The sequence below is a fragment of the Ziziphus jujuba genome, chromosome 5 (genome assembly GCF_031755915.1).
Source record: "Ziziphus jujuba cultivar Dongzao chromosome 5, ASM3175591v1".
Taxonomy (NCBI): Eukaryota; Viridiplantae; Streptophyta; class Magnoliopsida; order Rosales; family Rhamnaceae; genus Ziziphus; species Ziziphus jujuba.
The window spans coordinates 11,492,149-11,509,926 of record NC_083383.1 but is presented as its reverse complement, the minus strand read 5'-3'; the positions used below and the strand labels follow the sequence as shown (position 1 = coordinate 11,509,926).

General features: G+C 32.0%; 1 protein-coding gene and 1 pseudogene across 1 annotated transcript; both read left to right on the top strand.

Annotated features, from left to right (window-relative positions):
* Positions 1 to 207: 207 nt before the first annotated feature.
* Positions 208 to 5,479, top strand: LOC107420843 (sugar transport protein 5-like; annotated as a pseudogene).
* Positions 5,480 to 10,246: 4,767 nt separating this feature from the next.
* LOC107420845 (protein CURLY FLAG LEAF 1) lies at positions 10,247 to 11,524 on the top strand. The gene is made up of 2 exons (XM_016029908.4): positions 10,247 to 10,614; positions 10,910 to 11,524. Exons 1-2 carry the CDS (start codon positions 10,393 to 10,395, stop codon positions 11,345 to 11,347), a joined length of 660 nt encoding a protein of 219 aa, XP_015885394.1. The 5' UTR covers positions 10,247 to 10,392; the 3' UTR covers positions 11,348 to 11,524.
* The last annotated feature ends 6,254 nt before the right edge of the window (positions 11,525 to 17,778 follow it).

Sequence of the window (17,778 nt, the reverse complement as noted above, 5' to 3'; positions counted from 1 at the left end):
TAATATTATTATTATTTTTTATTACTAAATTTTAAATATTTTTATTTGAAATAGAATAAAATAATTTTAACCTTTTTCCTAAGATGAATTGAATTTAGAACGTGACTATTGAGTGGAGTCAAAGCAACTCCATTTGTATTTTTTATTATATAGATATATATATATATATAATCTTTTTTTAAAAAAAATTGACTAAGAAGTCTATGATCCAAAGAAGTTAGTGATCCAAAGTGCTTAAACACCACGTGCCACACAGCTCCGAAAGTCGTCTGTAAGTGATAAAATTTGTAGATTTTTTACCGTCTCAATCTCTCTCTCTCTCTGTCAAGAGTCTCTCACACAGAGAAAATTTAGAAACCTCAGAGAAGGATTGAGCTTCAAACTTCATGCTGTGAGTCTCTGCCTTTGTCTTCTTGAGGCGGGTTTTTCATAGCTTTGCTCTATTATTGATGTTGAACATTACCCTTTCACTGTCGCTTTCCTTTTCCTTCGAATCCCTCAACTCTAAATATTCCCCACCTCCATTTCTTTGTACCCTTTTTGTTATAGAGAGAGAAAACAGGATTGGAATTGCAGTCTCGCAGATCCAGCTCGTTTTGCCCTACTCTTCAGGAGGTCAGCGATTCTCAAAGTGGTAGACTATTTGTGTTCTGGGTTTTTCTTGTTTGTTCGGTATTGTTCAAGCTAAGTTTCTGTTCACTGTAATGTCCATTTTACCATTTATTCAACTTCCAAAATAATGTTAAAATTACGTAATTTGAGAAGAAAAAAAGGGCATATTTGTATTTTCAAGGGGGCCCGAAAATTGGAACAGTATTTGGCATTCGGCGACAATATGCAAGAGATAACCTTCAGATTAGCTTCCGTTGAAGCTGAAACTTTCAGGATATCTTTTAAGCGAACTCAATCTAGTTTCAATTATTGAATTTTTTTTTTTTTCCCTTGTTCTAAAAAATCATGTACCGGAAATGATTTCTTGTCTAATATATTTGTTTTTCAATCTTATTTTTTTATTGAAGCATATTAAATAGAAATGGATTCAAATCCTCTGTTTGTTTATTTTTAGATCTTATCCAGTTTCATTTCTAATCCTAATCTTTCCTTTTAAATCTATCTAATACATCCCCTCCTGATTATGCCACTAATATTACAGAGAAATCTGGATTGGTCGTTCCTTGGCTGGAAAGTTGAGGACACCTGTAAATTGATCGTTGATAGTGACATATATTTTCAACAAGCTTTTCTATATTTGTTTTCCCCAAAAAAACAAAAATAATATTGCTTTTTCTAATGCAATCAACATACTATCAGGCAAGATTTGTTGTTTTTACATTATAATTAATCAATTATCATTTTCTGAAATTAAAGCTGTATATTTTAATTTGGAATGTTTTATTTGTTTTCCAATTTAAATAAAATATAACGTTTGCAAAATTGATGCAAGATTGAATGTTTTCTCTAAAATGTTTTGATCAGATTGCATGGTATTTGACAGGCACACAAATCACATAAGTGTTTAATTTATTTTTTATCCAAAAAAAAAAAAAAAAATTATACGTACTCACTTGGTACTTTTGTGTACCCTCGTATCACTCTCTGTTTTGTTTTGTTGTGTTCTGTTCTTTTTTCTTTTTCGTAATATGTTTTTTGTTTTTCCTTAACAAAATGTAAAAGAAAGAATCTAACAGCAAAGGTATTACTTTCATGATAGGTGGAAAAGTATTAATACATATTTGTTTTTCCTTTTTTGATTTTTTATTTTCGCTGAAAAGTTTTCCTTTTTCTGAATTTTGGCCATCAATTTCAAATGTGGGCCTCTTTTAAGGCGATTAGTGTTTTAAATTCTAATTACTGAGTATAAATTAAAATACTTCTAACAGATACACGCTTCTTGACTCAAACTACAGAGCATTTGTTCCTGTTCAATAGAGAAAATACAAAATGAACACACGAAGTATGACTGTGGGAGGTAATTTTGCTGTAGATGCAGGGTCCATCAACCATGTCAATAACAAAATAACCCTATCGGTGGTGATCACTTGCATAGTAGCTGCGTCCAGCGGACTCATTTTTGGCTATGACATTGGAATTTCAGGTGCATACCGGAAAATAAGATGAAGAAAAAAACGTAGCACAAGTTAGCTTTTGAAGTATTTGCATTTCGAAATTGTGATTGAGATTGATTTAGAAATTTTTATTGCGAATTTTGTGTTGCTTAATTTCCTGTTTTTCATAACCCCAATTCTGATTTCTCTGTTTAATTTCTCTAGGGGGTGTGACGACAATGGCACCATTTCTAAGAAAATTTTTCCCATCTGTGTCGAAGAAGGCAAGGGGAGGAACAAGAACAAACATCTATTGTATATATGATAGCCTGGCTTTGACAGCTTTCACATCTTCACTCTACATAGCTGGTATGGTTACATCGCTTATTGCTAGCCGTCTTACCATGATAATCGGTCGCAAGAACATCATGGTCTTGGGAGGTTTCACCTTCCTTGTTGGAGCTTGTGTTAATGGTGGGGCTGTTAATCTTGTTATGCTCATCATTGGCCGTATTCTACTTGGATTTGGTGTTGGTTTTACCGTTCAAGTAAGTGTATATATTCACGTACTCACTTCAAAAACAAGGAATAGAGTTTCATTCATCTTTTCCTAGGTTTTGCATAATTAGTGCAATTAAACTCATATTGGTTTGAAATCGATTGATTTTGTCTCTTATTGCTGATTACATTTTGGTTTTAGCTAATAAAATTTGTCAATTACTTTGTATTACTAGTAACTAGTAAGGTTTAATTTAATTAAAAGGATAATTGCAGTTTAGGATTTCTAGTTTGGATTAATTGCATTTAGGCACTCAAGTTTAAAACATTGCAACTTGGGCCTTCAACTATTCATATTTTGCAATATGCGCCAATTGGATTTGCTAGCAAACTGTTCTTTCTGGCAATATTAAAATACAATTTGGTTTTTGTTTTTAAGTTCCTAACTTCAAAATTTGCATAATAACACTTTTAATAATTATCCTCTAACCAAAACAATCTAATTTGATTGAATTATAGCTTTTCAGTTTTAATATAATAAATGATTTATAAAAAAAGACGGTAAAAGATAACATCTAATAATATTATATCTATATGATCTGATAATCATGGATAACTATCTTTTACATTTTTTCGTTATAAATCCTAATCTATGTCAAATATGAAAAATGCAACTAGCGGAACTAAAGGTATTAAATTTCAATTAACCCTTAATTACTCTAAACTTTAAGGGAAGTGATCTTAAATATTGCATTAAAAATATAATAATAGTAATAAGATTGAGTTATTTTAGTGATTTCCCAACATTGAATTTGTTTGTATGAAAAATGAGTTAGGCTGCTCCACTATATCTCTCAGAGGTAGCACCACCAAAATGGCGAGGTGCATTCAACACAGGCTTCCAATTCTTCTTAGGAATCGGTGTGGTAATATCAGCTTGCATAAACTACATGACTTCTAGGCTTAACTGGGGCTGGCGTTTCTCTCTAGGCTTCGCCGTAGTTCCAGCTGCTTTGATGACATTCGGTTCGCTGCTCATCTCCGACACTCCAAGCAGCTTGGTCGAGCGTGGAAAGCTCGCTCAAGCCAAGCAATCGCTTCTTAGAGCCCGAGGCATAAACTCTGACATTGAAGCAGAGTTGGCTGATCTCGTTAAGAGCTCCGAAATCGCGAAAGCCGCGAATCGAGAGCCGTTCATCACCATATTTGAGAGGCAATATCGGCCACACCTTGTGATGACGTTTGTAATACCAATTTTCCATCAGCTTTCTGGGATTAATATCATCTCGTTTTATGCACCGGTCCTGTTTCGGTCCGTTGGTCTTGGGAATGACTCGGCTTTGATCGCTGCTATCATATTAGGGGTCTGCCACCTTAGCTCCATCGCTGTTTCTGCTTTTCTTGTTGATCGCTTTGGTCGGAGACTTTTGTTCATGGTGGGTGGAATTCAAATGTGTCTTTCAGAGGTATGTATGTCTAATCTGCTGTCGTTTTGCTTTTTCTTTGGGAAAATTATGCTAACAATAACATCCTTTGGCTTTACCAGTTTTGCATTATATGCCATTGTAGTTTTTAGAATTTTGAGAAGCACCCCCTTTATTTCAGTTTTGTTGTCGTATCACTCTTTTGTGTACATTTTTTTGTTTTTTTGAATGTTTCACCCTTCTTTATCAAATTTTTAGTTAAAATGTAATTGACAGTCACATATATGATTATGCACAAAAGGGGTTAAAATGCAACAAAAATGAAATGTGCAAGGATGTTTTTGTAATTAATGAAAATACGAAGGCCAGTAAAATTAGAAAAACAGAGGAGGTGTTAATATGGTGATTTTTCCTTTTGCTTTTTTACAATAACAAAATATTGATACTCCACCATTGAATTTGCTTATTGAAAATTGTTCCTTAGCGCTTTAACTATATTGACAACCATGTAACCATAGTTATCAAAAGCATTTAGAAGATGACCAAATCCAAGGCATTCTATAGTAAAATTTGTCTAAAAACAAACAAAATGATTGAAGCTTTTATAGTATATGTGTTAAATAATCGTAGTTTTCATCATAATTATTAGTAAATGATCCAAAAATATTATAATATGCTTTCAATCTAAAAATATATATATATATATATATATCCAAAAGGAAAAGGCCATTTGGCTTTAGTTAAGCCTAGCAGCCTACTTTTTGTTATAGTCACAAGTTTAAATTTGACATGGTATGGTTGACTGTTTGCAGACACTCATCTTAGAAATTAAGTTCAAAAGCTTAACCATTCAATAGGATCATACCATAATTTGCACACATTTACCGTTTAATAAAATCTGTGTAGGTGGCGGTTGCTTCCGTTTTAGCGGCGACGACTGGATCGGGAACAAGGCAAATCTCAGAGGGCTATGCCATATTAGTGTTAGTACTGATGTGCACGTATGTTGTGGGCTATGGATTGTCTTGGGGACCATTAAGCTGGCTGATTTCCAGTGAAATATATCCTCTCAAAATTAGAACAACAAGCCAAAGCATCAATGTGGCCATCTACTATGGCGTGACGTTCCTTGTGGCCCAATTCTTTTTGACAATGTTGTGTCACTTCAAGTTTGGTGCATTCCTTTTCTATGCCGGTTGGATTGCTGTGATGACCATTTTTGTTGCACTTTTCCTGCCGGAGACGAAAGGAATACCTTTGGATTCCATGCATGCGGTGTGGGAGCGCCATTGGTTCTGGCGTCGGTTTGTCATTCCAGGGCAACTCCAGGGACATTCTCACTGAATCAACTGCTTCAACTTAGCCAGGGATAGGCATTATGTGTTGGCATTTAAGAGAATGGGATATTGTATGTTTATATATTTCTTTTTTCTTTTTTTTTTTTTTGGGCAAAACTTGGATTCCATGTAAACCAAAAAAGAGAAATGATATACATGAACCCTGACTCAAAAAGTTTCCTGTGATACACTATCCTTAGTCATACATAAACAAGGATTCGGATATCAAACTAAACTGAGCTTTTTGCATTTAATAGCACAGATATTGACGTTGTCTGTGTAATCAATCAGCGCAATATAAAATGAGGCCCCTACACCAAAGAAAGGAAAGTGGGCAGTAAATATATGGATCTGAAGGGTAGCTTAGAGGGCGCAAGATGTCCGCCAAGATGGTTGACATGTTTAGGTTTGACCAATCAGTGCGGCGATTTATTAGGCACACTAAATAAATGTCAAAATCATGCAAGTAACAAATTCATCCCCACTTAAATACACTTTTTGAAAGCTCTTCCATTGGAGACTCATATCATTACCATTTCATTTCAATTAAAAAAAACTATTCTCAGTATTCATCAACAAACAATATATTATTATTTATTACTTTCAAAATATTAAATTATTATTATTATTATTATTATGTTTCATGTTCACCTTTAATTTGTTATTAAATTTTTTTATAAATTTCTATGCAGATTGTTCGATTTCTTTATGAAATTATTCTGGATTTGAATTCCAATATCTTTAATATATAATAATAATGATAGTAATAATAATAAATCTGGCCAAAGGAAATTAAATTCCATTTTTCCAACTAAGCGTTGAACAGTCCATGGTATGCCCACAAAATGATCTGCCCAGGTACTCTGAAAACATGATGACGATCAGAAAAAAGTGGGACTCTCTAATACATCTTATACACCAAATTAGGACCCAATCTAACGTAACTTGGGGGTGAAAATAAATATATGATTGAAGCCCTTCATTCTGCCGATGGTCGAGGAAGGATATATTAAAAACTTGGGCCAACCGTATGATACTGCAAGTTGTACCCTTTTTCAGGTATGAATTTAATTTTAGTTTATACACAACATCTACTCCATATATATGGATTAATTTTTCTTCATAGGAGTAATTGGAACACTTAAATTTATATAATGAAAATAATAATAAATGTATTAGATTTATTTATCAAATTTTAGATGTAAGACTGATTCATTATTAATTCATATTTTTGGACACATAATTTTTTTAAAAAAATTATAGTAAGCTGTAAGCAGTTAATTTTTTTTTAAAAAAAATTATAGTAAGCTGTAAGCAGTCCCCTGTTTTATCAATTTTATTTCTTTTTTATTTAAAAAAGAGAAAAGAAAAAGAAAGTTGGAGAAAAATCTTTGTACCCAAAAAAAAAAAAAAAAAAAAAGGGAAAAAAGGGGTAATATTGCAAACAAGACTAAAATATGAAAATGTTTTCTAATTTATAAAACATAAAGGAACTGCAAGTAAAACAGAGGCTGTTTTTGTAATTAATTTTCCTTATTATTTTATACGTGGTTTTTATTTGTATTTTAGCAACTAAGATGCCGGTTAGTGGTACATAATGACTTATACTAAGTTTTTAATTGAATTGTTTTTTGAACCGATAAAATTAAACTGAAGTATCGTATAGGCAATGTTTAGTATTTTAAAAAAGAAAACAGAATGTGGAACTTGATTATAATAACACATGCCAAAAATCATAATTAAGAAAAAAGGAAATACAATACTAGTATCATAAAACAACAATGTTAACTTACTGAATGTCTACTAATTAGTTAATTAGTTTGTTGGCTATTGATGGAATTGGTAGAGGAACAGACAAACACCAAAAAAGAAAAAAGAAAATACAATATATATATATATATATATATTCTATTAGATAGTATTCGACAGCTTTTGTTATTTGACTAGTATATGATTATATGTAATATAAAAGGTTAAATACTTACATGTAATTCTAGCTAATTGACGGTCCGGACAACATAAAGTGTCCTGCCATATGTAGTTCTGTTTAGTTTTTATTTATTTATATATAAAACCATCTGTTATTTCAAAAATATGTATATTATATATAATTTATACCACATACCCAGCTCCTTCCCTGATAAAGTTTGCACCTTAAAAATTAATAATGCGCTTACATGCACCTTGAGTTATTTGTGTATAAGGAAATCTCCATTTTTATCAAGAAACATCCCAAAGTAACTTGCTCTTACCCTTACATCCTCAAAATCTTAAGAGAGTAGGAGTGCTCTATCTAGCTAATAATTAATTGTGCTCCTATTCATCTCATGCGTCAAGTCATCATAGCTAAGACACATATCGAGCTGACATCACAAATCATAATGGTACAAACCCTAGCTAGCTCTCTAGCTCTACCATGCATGCATGAAAACAATTAAGCCTCTTCCAACGAAGTGTAAGATATCATTTTTCCTTTCCTACCAAAACATCTAAATGCCCAGCAAAAGTTTTACACTAGCTCGTTTTGCTTCCCTTGTACCGAACAAATTATTACCCCATGTACTCTCTCTTGCTACATGATCATATATGTCTCTAGCTTTATTGGAATCTTGGTTTTTTGAAGTATTTCGAGTCAAAGTGCAAACAAAATTCGGCTACCTTTGAATTTAGTTTATTAATCGAATTGCAAAATAATGTTATATATATATATATATATATATAATATTTATCCAATTGTCAGTCCAAATTAAATTGTTAAATAGTTTCTTTTCCACGCACACATTCTTAATTGAAATTTGTTGGTATGGCATACATGCAATAGAAATTAAGTTGGTCAATTTGCAATTACATGTTTTTTTAAGAAGCATTTTATTAACTAAAGGAATTATTAATGATAAGTGTAGGTTCTGACAGTTCATCCCAAAATAGGAAGTGATTGAAACTTTGAGATAAATGAATAAATTTTGAAAGAGAAAGAGAAAGTGGCTGAAACAAAAACATAAATGAAGGGAAGGAGAGGTGGGTTGGAAGCATTAAACAGAAGGAAAACAGGTGGTGAGAGTGACGAAGAAAGTTGTTGAAGAAAGCGAAGGTGTTTCAATAGTCATCCTTGAATTCTGCATTTAAGTGAATTCAAGATGAGTTAATGAAGGCAGGTGGACTTACTTGAACCTCCTCTCCCTCTCCAAGACTTTAATACCTTTGGGTCCCTTTTTATTTATTTATTTATTTATTTCATGGATTTCTTTCTCTTTAGTTTTCCTCTTATTCCCATTTTCAATTTGGTGGCTACCTTACAAAAATACCCTTAGTTTAGGAAACCAGTTTATTGTGCCTTAATATAACTCTTTTGACTACTAGCAATGAAACGGTTTGGTATTTATGTCATTAGCTGTGTGGTCTATTTAGGGTCCCTCACCAATTTATAATATGGTTGTTGATATTTAGCTAAGGATACATATCCCTCCAAAACCTAGCATCCTAAATTCGTGCATATGCTTAGATCTTTTCCCTAACAAAGTAACTTTTGATCGGAAAAAAATTCTGAAATTTATATTAGCCCTTTTCTAATTCACTGCTCTCAATCCCGATAATGGATCGTATCACGGGTAGAGTTTAAAAAGAAAAAGAGAATTGGAAAGAATTCAAATTAAATTAAAGAATCTTTTGAAGGCTATTACAACTATATATCACATGATATAAAACAAGGAATAGTTGATATACAATCATATAGTTTTCGAAATGAAACAGTTTTATATAATAAAATTTGTTTGATTGTTGGTCCAAGAAGAACCAAAATTAAACAAGAACAAAAAAACACAACCCTGATCTAAGGAGCAAGTGGGCATACATATTTTGGAGCATTAGTTGTAGGGTAGTGTTTCTTGTAAGTGTATCCATGTATATAGGACGTATGAAGAATATTTATTGGGAAGAGGGTGTTGAGAGCTTTAAAGACATATATAGTATATTTCTTATAACGTTGATATGATATGATATTATATTAAAAATCTATCAAATCAACCATTTAAATTTAATTTTAATAATACACTCAACCTAATTAAAAAAACTTAAGCAAATCCTCCAACTGTTATGATTTAATAATTATTCCATAATATTATTAGGTCAACTTGATAATAAAATTATATATATATATATATATCTATATCTATATCTATATCTATATATATATTTATAATTTTATAGAGAACTCATGTATCCAACAAGTATTTTACAATAAACGAGTTGAGCAAGTGACATCTATTAATATTTTTCACGTAAATATATCTACCAACATATATAAACAAACGAAATAGTTTCAAGGTCAAATTTGTATTTATGTATATGTATGTATTGTACGTTTTGCAGCGCCAGTGATTAAGTAATAGGTAGCTGATCCATGGGATTTGGTTATTGTTTTAATGGCCGAAGGAGGGAGGGGTGTTGAGAGCTTTAAAAGTTTTTAGTTCTTTGAGTGACCCAATTGTGGATGCTGGAGTTATTATCACTATTAAAGAATCAATAGGCATGCATTCAAGTCCTCCTTCAACCGTATACAGACTCTCCTCATTTAATGACCAATATTTCACGCCCCCCCTCTTCCTCTTCCTCCTCTCTCACCGCCTCTCATAAGTACCAAAACTTCCCCTTCGGCTTCTTTAATTTGGCTTGGCTAACATTTAATTAATTTATTAGTACCAAAATTCACATGAAGTTTATCTATTTTATTTGAGCATCAAGATCAGGAGGGTCTGACAGTATAGAGTTAAAGAGAAAGGATTGAGAATTTAGTGCATGCAATGAAAAGTAGTAGTTGGTTAGAATTTCACATCCTTGTCTTTAATAAGATGGTCTGAGAAGGGCTTGGAGAAGCTGTGTAGTTTAAATTATATAGAACCAACTTGGAATCCACGTCATGCATAGGTAGGCCAGGAACGTCCTTTAGTTTCTACATTCAAAGCTTTTGCCCCTATTAGATATTCTATCTCCCTTGCAGTTACACTCCAAAACTTCCTATATAATCACCAAAACCTTTTCCACCATTTGATCACTCTCTCTCTCAATTCAAATTGTACTGAAGCTATAGCTATGGTTTCCTGTCAACCTCCTCTTTCTCCAAATCAAAGGAAGCCGAACCCAGGGTCCGATAACTTATCCAAGAAGAGAAAATGGGAAGAGCCCTTTGTCGATCAAATATTCGAAAAACGTTCCAAAGCTGAAGAAACTACAAAACCCATCTTTGATATTGATCATGATGAGCACTTTGAGATTCCCTTGCCTTTGGAATGGCAACGCTGCCTTGATATTCAGGTATTTAATAAATGTATATATTTATTACATAAAAAGATATGTTAATTCTTTAACAGCTATATATATATATATATATATATGAAGATCGATCATCTTATGTATGAAAATGTTTATACATATATATATATATATATATATATATGTATACATAATTTTTCTCTCATCCGGGAGAAATCTGTCCAAGACCGTCCAGAATAACATCATGCACAATATGTTAGATAACGTTATCTTTGATGATTTCGGATAGAATTCTGGATGAGATAATGATTATATATGTATATATTTGTACATGCAGTCTGGGAAAATACACTTTTACAATACAAAGACACATACAAGAACATGTAAGGATCCAAGGAGGAGCCCTGATCCTGATGCTGATCTGCCAATAAGTCCAGTGCATAGGAGCTTAGACCTCGAACTGAACCTAACATGTGATCAGTCGCTAGGTAAAAACAACATGGACGATCATGACCATCATCATTTGTCGAACCTCAATTCCGGCGGTTCGGGGAAACAGAAGCGGAATTCTTCAGGAGGGATAAGACGGTGTCCGTCGTGGTTGGCGTTCGAAATGGATCACAAACAAGAAATGGTAGCAAGGGTGTGTATGCGGTGCCACATGTTGGTGATGCTATGCAGGTCATCACCAGCATGCCCAAACTGCAAGTTTATGCATCCACCTGATCAGAATCCCCCGACCTTGTTCAAGTCCAGGTGTCGCTTCTTCTGCTAGTATAGGGATCGATCCTGCAAGTGCAAGTTAACTATGTTGGTTGAAATTTAAGGCCTAGTTAGCTACTTAGCTTATAGTTATTTTCACCTCTACTAAAAATGACTCATCAGAAAAACAGAGTAACTTAAATATATAATGTAAGTATACGTGACTGCCCTTTCTTCTTCTTTTATTTTATTTTATTTTTGTCTTCCTATATATATATATATATATCTTCCTATATATATATATATATATAAAATATATTTATTTATTTATATATTTGTCAATCGGCCAATGGCGGCCGGAGAAGAAAACTAAAACGTGAGTGCATTGTTTTTGGCTAAGACTTTTGTGCATTTTTCCGATGCCTAAGTTTTTCTAACATTTATTAAGCTAGGGAACTCGAAGAATTATTATTATTATTATTATTTATTAAGGTTCTTTGATAGGATGAAATTCAAGAAGCAGAGGCAATAAGAACACATGTAAATTTAAAGCAATCTTTTTCTCATCAATATTATCACCAAATTTACCAACAACTATAAATTTATTGTGGATCACTGTATGGACAAAAATTATGAAAAATAAATTTGCAACCTTTATTATCATGTTTTTCTTGATTCCACTTTATTATTGGGTATATATGTTTATCATTAAAAGTTATTCAAATTCAAACATTACAAATAAAGTAGTGTGGACAAAACGACTAGACTGTCGATTATTGAGTATTCTATTTAAGACAACTTTATAATTAAAAAAATATAAAATATTAAGACACAACTTTATAATTAGAAAAAATAAAATATTAAGACAACTTTATAATTAGAAAAAATAAAATAAAATAAGGACCTTAATTGAAAATTTTTTCAGCTATTTACATAACGCAATGTTTAGCTAAAAAGCCAACTCACAATTAGTAGTTTTTGACGTGGTTCTAGTTTAACAATTTCCTATTCTGGTTTTAGTGTTATTTTTCTTTTTGTCAAAATATATTTTACTATCTTCTATTTTTATCGAGTTCTTATTTAAAAATTATGCAAAAAATTTTAATATTTGATATCCTTTATTTACAAATATGTTAAAATTTTTTTTCTCTCAGTTTTTGCAATTAAATCTAGAAAAGTAAACCACAGTAAACAAAAAAAAAAAAATTCCCTACCCACATCCCCTCTCTCTTTCTCTCTCTCTCTCTCTCTCTCTCTAAACATTTTATTTTTTTTCTCCCTTTCAATCTCAGTTTTCTCTCTCTCTTTAAACCAAATTCCAAACCCAATGAAACTTCGAAAGTTTTTTCAATTTTTTTCAGCAACATGATTAGAAACAGAGAGGACATTTCACACCTCGTCTGGTGATGAATCCCACCATTGAAGCTCAAGCTCCTCCTCCACCACCACCACCACCACCACCATCCCTTCCACCTTTGCCTCTGCAACCACCCCGGCCCTTTGATACTCAAAAGAGCATTTCACTGGTTTCTGCTCCTCAAACATCTGCAAGCGCCTTGCTGTGCTCGATGACTCCTCATCTACTTCATCTTCTTCAAAACCCCCCCACCACCTCCGCTGCCCTTAATTCAACTAGGTACCTGTCTTAGAAAATATATATATATATATATATTCATTTGATCCTATAACACTAATCACCATTAGAATTCAATTTGACAGAAGGGAAGGCTAGGCAGAGCAAATCACCATTAACCACCATTAGAGAAGCATCGGAGGAGATAATTCATGGCAATAATTTTTTTCTTTTTTTTTTTTTTTGGCTAAATTTAATTGCCAAAAAATTTGAGGGGTAACTTCTCCGTATCAATATTTAATTTATTTATCTTTTAATCCATTTAAAAAATTTATTAATTATATAAATATGTCAACTAAAAAATATTATAACATATATAATTTTATAAATAAATTTTATATATATTTAAATAAAATATATTTTAATATCTTCTATGTTTATTAATTTTTATTTAAAAAACTGTAAAACAAATTTAACAAATAATATCCTCCATCCTCAAAATCCGTTAAAATCAACAAAATCAGCTAAATGAGTTTCATGTGTCTTGCTGTTAATCCCGCATTACACTCACAATTGAGTTCGATCTCTACTTAGCCGGAGACCATGTCATTCTAGGAGAATTACAAGTCCCATATGTTCCGATGAAAGATCAACTTGCCGATATATTTACCAAACAATAAATCAAAGCCTAACACCAAAAGCCCATAATGATTATTGTCATTTTTAGCTCAAATAATGAAACTTCAGGAATGCTCTAGAAGACTAGAACTATCCAGGTAGGCTTTTCGTATGCCTGTCATTCTTATCTACAGGAGTATTCTTATCCTCTAGTTTATGTTACTTTCTAATAGTTTCTTTTTTTCTTTTTATTTATCAATTATTAATTCCACGTAAAATACAGTAGGGTCACACTATAAATGCCAATGATAAGAGAGAGAATTATTTTTATCTTTGTTTCCGCAGTCATCACTGTCTAAATATCTATATTGTCTCCTCCATCTGTTTTAAATATGAATTATTTTAACTAATTCTTAGATTATAGATAGCAGTAACACATTCATAAAAAATATATATATATATATATATATATATAGTACTAACACATTAAAAAAAAAAAAGAAAAAAAAAAGTTGAATAACCTCTTGAACGAAGATGATATATACATGTTAATGTGTTATTTTTGCCATTAAAGAGTTACTTTTGACTAACCAATCAAGGAATTTAGGAGTACATTTGATATGATTATGTAGTAATAAATACAAAAATAATAATAAAGATACTAAATATTAAAATATATACAAATGATCATATATTAATATTTAATTAGTTTAATTTTAATTACACTTTTTATTTCAAGAGTTCATTTATTTATAATTTGGTTATCTTAACATGGTAATCAATGAAATATTGATACATGACATTTAGTATGTATTTTATAAATTTATATAGTATCTCTAAAATGAATAAAATACAATGAACAGTATTTGCAAAGAGACGACAAAGCTATCTATACAGAGTGAGTGAGGCATTATGACACGTTCCAACGATTTGATGACTACTCCTGTTTATTTTATTTATTTATTTCTTTTTTATTGGCAGGCTTGGCTGATGTTAAAATAATTGAGACACACTTTTAAGTTCAATTTCAAATTTTGACTTGGATGAAAATCATCATTTTCTAAGTTGCTATTGAAAAAAAAAAAAAAAAAAACTTTATTTTTTATTTTTTATTTTGTGGGTTTATTAACGTATCTTTTAAAAATAATAATAACAATCTAAGCTAACATCAAAGGTGGGCATTTTGCAACCCTACAACTTTGTAGAGTAGAAATTGGGCTGCACACATTTGAAATGGGCTGGATAAATTACGGGTTCAAATCTGGAATGGACTGGGCATGCTTAACTAGACTCAACTATATGGGCTAAACTAAAAAATCTCACCTAATCCATCCAGTCTAATATTGTGAATAGGCCCTATGGTAAGCAGCGGTGGGCAAATAACCGGTGAAATCTAACCGGATCAGTAAACCCGATAGAACTGAGTACTTATGGATCGGATGGGTTTGGGTCGATCGAGTGGTTCAGTTCCTTTGAGAGGGAATAAAAAATAGTTCGGTTCGATTTTCGATTTTAAAACTAATATTCTTAAACCACTTGAACCGAACCGAATAAGTTAAAATATTATAAAAAATATATAATTACATTTATATATATATATATATAATAATTTGATGTAAAAAATTAAAAAAACACTCTCTATCTCACTGGTATCGGGCCTTTCTCAATCTACCCCTCCTCTTTCACTCTCTGCCTCTGGAAAAAAAAAAAAAAAAAAGAAAAGGATAAAGCTCTCTGAAAAAAAACCTAACTTACTGTCACTCTCGGTCACCAGTGACTACTGACGAGCAGCTCCTCCGGTCACCCGCCATCTCTCCGATGACCAACGGTAATCTTCCTTATCTCTTTCTTCAATTCTCTCACTCCCAATCTCTCTCACCATTTTAATTTTCACCCTTTCGCTCGAACCTCTTCACTCTCTCTGTCTCTCTTTATCTCTATCTCTTGCTCGAAAATTAAATCTTTCTATCTTTTTTACTCTCACTTTCACTTTCTCACACTCCAATCTATCCATTCTCAGGTTAGGTGGTTGATTGAAACCCTAGCTCTATCACATTTACACTCTGCGATGGGCCAGTGGCTGTGAAACCATCAACAACCTTGATTATCATCATCTAGTCATCAACCATCACGTTATTTCTTTGGTAATTTTGCAAATTTCCATTTTCCCCAATTTTTGTCATTTGAGGGTTTAATTTCTAAAAAATCATTATTTCAAAATTATAATTTTTTTTTTGATGATCTCAATTCTCAAATATTACTTGTTTACTGACTGTTGGATTTTAATTTTTGAGAAAATTGACTATTCCAGTTGACAGATTCAAGAGGAGAGGGTGAGGTAGCTTTGTGGCTCATGGCAGGCTGTGTCATGCTCGTGTGTGGCACTGGCTTTGTGCTTAAAGCTTAAGGTAAGGTGTTCTGTTCTCTCAAACTCTCAATGGTTGTGGATGGATAGATTGTAGTTGAAGTTGAGTTGACTTTCAGAATTTAGATTCTCTGTGATTGTGACTCTAAATTTGACTTAAAATTCAAAAATTAATTGCTTCTGTGAAACTGAATTGTCTCTGTGAAATGTTGAATTGGTTGTAAAATAGTTTTATTATGACAGTTCATATGGTTTTAGTGTGAAATTTCATATGGATTTGAAATGCTAAATTGTATTTGTGAATTGTCTTTACAACTCTATTTTTATGAAATTTTGAATTCAAATCGTGTGATTGCTTGCATTTAGAGTCTTTGTGACTCCAAAATTTCTAAAATTTCAATTTTAAGAAGGTTAGCTCATTTCAGAGTCTTTGTGACTTTGAATTCCTAAAATTGCAATTTTAAACTGGTTAGCTTACATTTCAAAGTCTTTGTGACTCTGAAATTTGAAGTTGTTGTTTAATTTGTAATATTTGTGGAATTGTTGAATATTGTGCAATTTTTAAATATTGTGGAATATTATGGAATTGAAACTGTTTAAACAAGATTTTTGCATGTTTGTAGTTGGAGTTGTACAATTTTAAGTATGTTAGCTTACATTTCAGAGTCTTTGTGACTTTGAAATTTGAAATTGCTATTTAATTTGTAATGTTTGTGGAATTGTTGAATATTGTGCAATTTCTTAATATTGTGAAATATTATGGAATTGAAGTTGAAATTGAAACTGTTTAAACAAGGTTTTGCATGTTTGTTGTTAGAGTTGTGCAATTTTAAACATGTTAGCTTATATTTCAGAGTCATTGTAACTCTGAAATTTGAAATTGCTGTTGAATATGTAATGTTTGTAGAATTGTTAAATATTGTGGAATGGAATTGAAGTTGAAATTGGGATTGTTTAAACAATGTTTTTGCATGCTTGTAGTTGGAATTGTGCAATTTTTTTTAGGGAACCAGCCAGTTAGTTATGTTTCAATATTGTATCATACAGCAGTTGATTGGTTCTAATTGTTAAGCTATTGAGTACTATGAGTCTAAGTGACAACAATTTTTTCAAAGCTTAAAACCGTCTCTCTTTTATTTTAGTTCATTGCATTGTAATCAGTACCTGTCTTGCCTTGAAGTTTTGTGTAATTACTATGTTGTTTTTGTTTGTTTCCTCTTATGTAAGCAGTGTCTTATATATGCTTGATATGGACCCAGATTCCCAATCATCAGTTAATGCACCTTCCTCTCAAACCCCAATAGGCCAAAGTCTATCACCACCAAGTCCACCACCATTGTCAAAACCTACATCGTCTAATGCCAAATCAACATTACCTCCACGACCTTCATTAAGGGGCAAAAAAACCTTCAGCAAGTGATGTACAAGATCACTTTGTCAAAATAGAAGATAGTGATCCTGATGACCCTAGATGTGAATGCATATATTGTCATAAGGATTATGCATGTAGTTCTAAGAAGTGTGGAACTAGTACCCTAAGGGACTATTTGAAGCAATGTCTGAAAAATCTTTATAAAGTAGATGAAAAGAAGCAAAATACCTTAACTTTTGATAGGAATGATGGTAGTGGTAGCAGTTTGCTAGCTACAGTTTTCAACAAAGAGGCATGTAGGATGGCATGTGCAAGAAAATGATAATATTGGATGAGTTGTCTTTTAGTTTTGTAGAAGGCCATGGGTTTAGACACTTTTGTAATGTTGCATGTCCTAAGTTTGATCTTCCATCTAGAAGAACCATCGTGAAGGACATTTATCAATTGTACTTGGATGAGAAGTTGGCTTTAAGATCAATGTTTGTTACAAAGCAACAAAGAGTTAGCCTTTCAACTGATACATGGACTTCTATTCAAAATGTTTGTTATATGTCATTGACTGCCCATTATGTTGAT

Excerpts from the sequence above, each read along its gene's own strand:
- LOC107420845 (XM_016029908.4), top strand. The coding sequence starts at position 10,393 with ATGGTTTCCTGTCAACCTCCTCTTTCTCCAAATCAAAGGAAGCCGAAC. Across the intron at positions 10,615-10,909 it reads AACGCTGCCTTGATATTCAG|TCTGGGAAAATACACTTTTA; the intron begins GTATTTAATAAA and ends TTGTACATGCAG.